Source organism: Gossypium hirsutum, chromosome A04, assembly GCF_007990345.1.
Source record: "Gossypium hirsutum isolate 1008001.06 chromosome A04, Gossypium_hirsutum_v2.1, whole genome shotgun sequence".
NCBI lineage: Eukaryota > Viridiplantae > Streptophyta > Magnoliopsida > Malvales > Malvaceae > Gossypium > Gossypium hirsutum.
In genome coordinates, this window is record NC_053427.1 from 5,180,307 (window position 1) to 5,186,941 (window position 6,635).

Genomic DNA, 6,635 nt, shown 5'->3' on the forward strand with positions numbered 1-6,635 from the left:
AACCTGCTGCTGTTTTGGTATCCCTTCCAAAGAAACTTTTCTCCAAACTTGTCTTCTCCCCTTGAATCTTGCTAAGTCTACAGAAATCCAATTCCCTAAAATGACGAAATCTCTTTATCGGCTTATAACGCTTTGAGCATCCATCATTTTCTCATATCTCACAAAACCAAATCTTCTTCCATTCAATGCATCAATGACGTCTCCATGGTACCTAAACAATGCCCATAAACCTTTCCAGTGCATGGTCACTGAAATGTTGTGAAAGGAAACTGTTATCGGATCTTTCTCCATTTTCAAAAATTCCTCACTTACCTATTAAACCCTAAACCCGAAAAGTTAATAACTATGTTGATTATTCATTGTAAATAGTAATTAAAATATTCAATTCAAATGTTATCGCAATATTCAAAATAGTGTATATATATATATCATTCGTAAGCATATCGAAGTCGTCAGTGTCTATGTAAACAGATTAATCCAAATGGTTGTGATTTGTGACGGCCGGCTGCTACTTACAGACGAATAACAGCAACAAGAGAGGAAAAAAACAATCTAACTGGGATAGTTAATATCGCTATTCAATGTATAAATTATTTGTATAATAGAGATTTTTTTTTCATAAAAAAAATTGTTTATAAATCTCCTGGATTGTATATAAAAGGTACCATTCAAGCATTATTGTTTGATATAAACACAGAGATGAGCTCAACAACTCAGGCAATGGTTCCAGTCATAGATTTCTCAAACCAAAACCTGAAACCGGGCAGCCCCGAATGGGATTTAGTGAAATCCCAAGTTCGGGAAGCACTGGAGGAGTACGGTTGTTTCGAGGCTTTGTTTGATCCAATCCTGGAGCTTCGAAAGGCAGTATTTGGGGCTTTGCAAGAGGTCTTTGACTTGCCTTTACAAACAAAAAAACTGTTTGTTTCCGATAAGCCCTTTTGTGGCTATTCGTGTCCTCCATCTGGTGTGTTTCAAAGCATGGCGGTGGATGATGCTTATATTGCTGAAAACATTGAACAATACCTCACCACCAGTTTATGGCCTCAGGGAAATATAGCTTTCAGGTACGGTAAAAATTCCATGGAAGAAATTGTAATACAAGTCATAATGCATTTTGTTTTCTCTACTAAATAACTGGACAAACTAATTATTTTACTTTAGATAAAAAATCAAACTAACCTTTCTATTAATCTATTTTTACTATTAAAAATTAATTCTTGTACACCAATATGAGAAACAGGGGATAGTCAAGTGTAATTTTTTGGTTATTTCATTCACCAAACTAATTTTAATAATAGAGATGGACAAAATTTTTAATACAAAAAATTAATTTACTCTTTAATTTAACATATAAAAATAAATTAAATACAATCTGATTCTTAATTTTAAATATGCAAAAACCCCTCTATCAAAAAGCCCTTTATCAAAATTAGTAGACTTGGTTTTTATTAATTATTTGCTTTGTGTTTGGCAGTGAAACTCTGGCATCTTTCATTCAACTAACATCAGAGTTAGAAAAGACAATTTTGAAGATGATTTTGGAGAGTTTTGGGCTTGAGAAATACATGGATGAGCTCACTGACATCGCAAACTATCAATTGAGGATCATGAAATATGAAAAGCCAAAAGCCAACGAGCAAACCATTGGGGTACCTGCACACTGTGACACTAATATGATGACCCTTTTGTATCAAAACGAGGTTAATGGATTGGAGATTCAAAACAAAGATGGTGAATGGATGAATATGAAGTTTTCCCCCAACTCTTTCATAGTCATGATTGGAGAGTGCCTTAGCGTAAGTTCCACTTATTTTGATATAATCAAGTATTAATATTTACACATATTTTAATATATATGTTAGCAAAATATATTAATTCAATTTGTAATATTTATTCACTCCCATGATTTATTTCTAGCAAAGAGAAGGAAAATGTTTTAATTCTTGAAAAAAGTTTTACTCCTATCTCTAATTTCAAGTTAAATTTATACTAAATAAACTTTTTTTTATCATGTTATTAGACTAACAGCCAAACGGGTCACAAGTGTTTAAATAGCTTGACTTGAACATAAACTTTTATATTGTTGCAGGTATGGTTAAATGGTCGATTGTCTTCTCCTTATCATCGTGTCTTGATGAAGGCTAACGAAGATAGGTATAGCATTGGACTGTTTTCAACTGTAAGAGGAGGCTACATGGTAAAGGTTCCAACTGAGCTTGTGGATGACAAAAATCCCATGCTCTTCAAACCTCATAACCATGAAGAATTTTTGAAATATTTCTCCTCCGAAGTAGCTAAAGGTGTTTTTAGATCTGGGGCTGTTATAGCTCCTCTTAAAACTTATTGTGCTGTCTAAGATTTGGCCCGTCAATAATTACTATATTGTAGCCAAATTGCTTATTACAATTTTTAAGATTTGGCAATTAATAATCACTATATCATAAAATTCCGTGTGTTAGCGTGATAATCAAAATGTTCACTGTCTCAAGCATGATCTAGATTCAAGTTGCATAAATCGTGTTATTATTAAAACTTTGTTTTCCACTTAAAATTCACCAAAAATGTATATTTTATATTGTAGCCAACACATTCTGTAAACAGACAATCTATAAGGATAAAATAGAGACAATTGGTATGCATTTTGAATGCTTAGTAAGTCCATATGAAATTTACTTAACTTACCTTAACATTACAACAATTTAGAAATAGAAGCACATTGGTACACATATGACAATCCTTTGGCATCTTATACGTTTAGGTACATTCAACGAAAACATCAAATAGATTAGTTCAATTACATGTCATGAGCTTATAACATATTCATATAGTTATATAACATTCCATCATATAACATATACTAACTAAATCATATTCAACTTGTAACATATATACAATTTCATTCATATATATATTCATCCCGACCATTTCATTTTCGTTTAATACCATTTTCATTTGTCTTTCACCTGGAGAACTAAAGTAAATTGAACTTGGATACATGGGACTGATTTGTTTACATGTTCTGACATATTTGGGCTGCTAACATTTGCTTAGTACGATGCTGCTAACACTAACTTCAGAGAATTCGCAACAAATGTTGGATCTCAAGCCATCATATTAATCCCTAATTAAACACTCGTTTTCAGTTTTGGGACCCTAATGGCATGTCATTCATATCCTAATCATTTACTAAGCTCACACAGGCAATATTACAATTTTTAATTCATTTCAATCCATGTAATGCCATCATTTACATATCATCCATCCATAAATGCATTTCATTTCCATTTAGTACATCATATCTATTTATAATGACCATATCATTCGTACTTTACAATTTAGATGCCAAAATCACCAAAATTACATTCAACCTAAACTAATATATATTATAATATAATTCAAACATAGCCTTAAAAGAACATAGTAAGTTACATATGAACTGACCCAGAAAAACAACAAGCAAACAAGATGTCAAAGGCTAATTTGTAATTTTGCCTTCTTCTCGACTATCTTTCGATTGATTCAATTCTCGCTCAATTTTGAAGGGTTGGATGGTTTGGAATCTAACAACAGCTTTTTAGGTTTTCTTTATTTTGAGTCATTGACTACTTTTTTAACCAAACTTCTCCCACCATTTTCCATCGATTTACTCGTACTTATTCACTTTGTTCCTATTTGATTTGTCTCTATCATGGAAAAAATGGAGATTACTCGCCCCTAGCATGGTTTTTTGTAAAAACTATCGTCAAAACGGTGAAATTACTGAGGTTGGTGGATCTCTCAACTCCAAAGACGTTTTTCCTATTCCTAGTTCATCAGTTGCTATTATTGCTTCCATAGATTCTGCTTCCGTTCCTCTTCACATTCCATACTATCTGGTACTTAGGATAATTATACTTGGATTTTGGTATGCCCGTGTGGGGTCCCTAAATCCCCAAATTAGCCATATGGGCATGTGGCACCAAATCACTCAAACCCTAATCCCCAAACACACACGCTCGTGTGCCCAAGGGACACGGCCGTGTGAAAATTGACAAAATTCCCAAATTGGCCACACGATCGTGTGACGCCAAAATCAACTCGAGAACCCTAATTCCCAAAAGCACACGGCTGTTTATATCGGCACACACCCATGTAGCCACCCGTGTGGTCACGAAACCACCCTAAAACAGCCTCGAAAAACATGCTATCAGCCACGAAGCACTCCCCAACCCTCGATAATTCAAACATATACCAAAACACACAATTTCTAAGCATAAGACAACGATACAAGATAGAAATTAATAGGTTTGCGAACACACACACACATGATGTTGACTTTTCATAATGTCGATATAGAATTCGCAAATAAGACAGAAAAGATACGAAACCCACACCTGATTCGACGATGGAGAAGTGAAATTCTTTGATATGCAGCAAAAACTGTTTTCCCCAAGCGAAAGAAAGAAGAAGAAGAAATAACAGAAAAAACAAAACCAAAAGAAAAAGAAAATAAAATACAATAACAGGAAAGAAGAAAAAAGAACGTCCTAGAGACAAAATAAAAATAAATAAAGAAATAATTTAATAATTATATATTAAATTAAAACAACACAACAAAACAGAACAGAACAGAACAGAACAAAAATATTCCTCCAAAAAGTACACACAAGGACTCAAGCCAATGACCTAGAGGTAAATTAACACACACTCAACCATCAGACTAGCAGACCCATTCTGACACTTACACGCGCCATTAAACACAATAGCCCAACCTTCTCTCTGACCCTAACCACAAAACCCAAAAACTTTCAACCCCAAAATTCGGGGTGTTACACTAACTCACTTAGATGTAGATTGGAGAGGCCCATAAATGCTTAGGAGTTCAATTTTAATCGGATGTTGGAACCATTTTTAGGTTCCATTAACTGATATAGTTGTTGCAAGTGACTATTAGTTTTTATTTATGCATCTAGTAAGTAATGTGACTCTAATACATACATGCATCTTAGATAAGTATATCCACGCATATTAATCAAATGACTAGTAGTCTTCCTAGATTCATTCATCTTAATCACTTTGATCAAATACAACATTGATGGCATCACATTATTCAACACTTTGAAAGGGTGATTTTCGTTAATTTTTACAAAGAAGTAATGCTCTTGAACTGGTTCTTTATGTAATTTTTTGTTGATGTTAGTGATCATTAAGGTTTTATTTGAGTGATGCTTTAGGTTCCTTATGTTGTTAATGTTTTCGTATGAGGGTGTTGGATGTTGTTTTTTGAGGGGTTGTAAATGCTTCAATATGCTAGTTTGTGTTTGTGTGTGTTTTATAGGTGACTGTAGTTGTACTGTTATTGTTTTTAAGTATGGTGTATTTTCTTTATCTCTAACCTTTTGGTTAGTCCTCCCTTTGTGGGATTTAAAAAAAAATTTACATTGGCTGAGAAAAAAATGTATCATTGTTGTCAATAGATGTTCATCTCTTCTCAAAATTTTATCCTCATAACAGAGGTCATTCTTTTTTTAATTTTTTAATTAATTTTCTACATCAACTTCTAAACTTTTAAATCTAAAAAAAATCATGAAAGTTTGACAAAATCTTAACTTGATTGGTATCGGTATTGCTATAATATAGAAGGGTGTGGACTCGAGCACATTGAAGTGTATTTATCTTCGTTTTTAAGTTTTGAGAGAGATTATGAATAGTTCTAGATATTATATAAAAAATCATGAAAAAAAACTCAATAAACCGTTGAATAAGTAGAGGTTGCTAAACCATTCACTATTCGGTTAGCTATTACATCCAACCATTTTTTTTATGTTCATGTTCATACAATTTTTTACTTAGGTATTATAAATTTATATATATTTTTACATGTTAATAATTCACTTTATGTACATAGTTTTAAAATTTTATAGTAACTACGTAAAGTTATAAATATAATCATTAAATATAAATAAATTGAAAAGATTTATTATGAAAATATAACTCACGGAATATCATTAAAATTTATATTAAAAAGACGAAATGATTTATATTGCAATTTTCCTTTCCACAAACACTTTTTTTTGTCACCTAAATTTTCATAGTGTAAACAAATTAGAAATTTAAGTTATAAAATATAATACGGAAGTGGAGCTAAGGGGTTGGAAGGGGCTTCAACCCCTCAAAAATAGAAAATTTTCCTTTTAGGACCCTTTATAATTTATATAATTTTAAATTAATAATAGTAAAATTATACTTTGGCACCCAAAAATGATAAAAATTTGATTTAATCGTTTAAAAATTATTAATACATAAACTATTAAAATGGTGAAATTTTATTTTTACTATTGTAAAAATATACAATTTAATTCTGACCCTAAAAAAAATTTAGCTTCGTCCGTAATGTAATATATATATTTGCTTAGTCAACACAAAGACAACAAATATGGAAAGATGTTGGAGAAATCCAACCTCTTTCAAAGACAACAAGATTACAAAACATCCATAGTTGTTTTACATTATGAAGAACAACACGACTTGAAGCAGCCAATAACAATTCAAACAATCACAATAATCACCATCAAACTTTAAATAGCAAAGGTCTCCTTATACCTACTTTTGTCGGAGCATTAGCTATAATATTACCTTGTCATTGAATAATT

General features: G+C 31.9%; 1 protein-coding gene across 1 annotated transcript; it reads left to right on the forward strand.

Annotated features, from left to right (window-relative positions):
• The first annotated feature begins 647 nt into the window (after nucleotides 1-647).
• Nucleotides 648-2,489, forward strand: LOC121227880 (probable 2-oxoglutarate-dependent dioxygenase AOP1). The gene is made up of 3 exons (XM_041110796.1): nucleotides 648-1,067; nucleotides 1,478-1,799; nucleotides 2,093-2,489. Exons 1-3 carry the CDS (start codon nucleotides 700-702, stop codon nucleotides 2,357-2,359), a joined length of 957 nt encoding a protein of 318 aa, XP_040966730.1. The 5' UTR covers nucleotides 648-699; the 3' UTR covers nucleotides 2,360-2,489.
• The last annotated feature ends 4,146 nt before the right edge of the window (nucleotides 2,490-6,635 follow it).

Bases quoted from the DNA above. Each gene is read 5' to 3' on its own strand.
- LOC121227880 (XM_041110796.1), top strand. From the start codon at position 700: ATGAGCTCAACAACTCAGGCAATGGTTCCAGTCATAGATTTCTCAAAC. The intron at 1,068-1,477 runs GTACGGTAAAAA...TGTGTTTGGCAG, and splicing joins CAGGGAAATATAGCTTTCAG to TGAAACTCTGGCATCTTTCA. The intron at 1,800-2,092 runs GTAAGTTCCACT...ATATTGTTGCAG, and splicing joins TGATTGGAGAGTGCCTTAGC to GTATGGTTAAATGGTCGATT.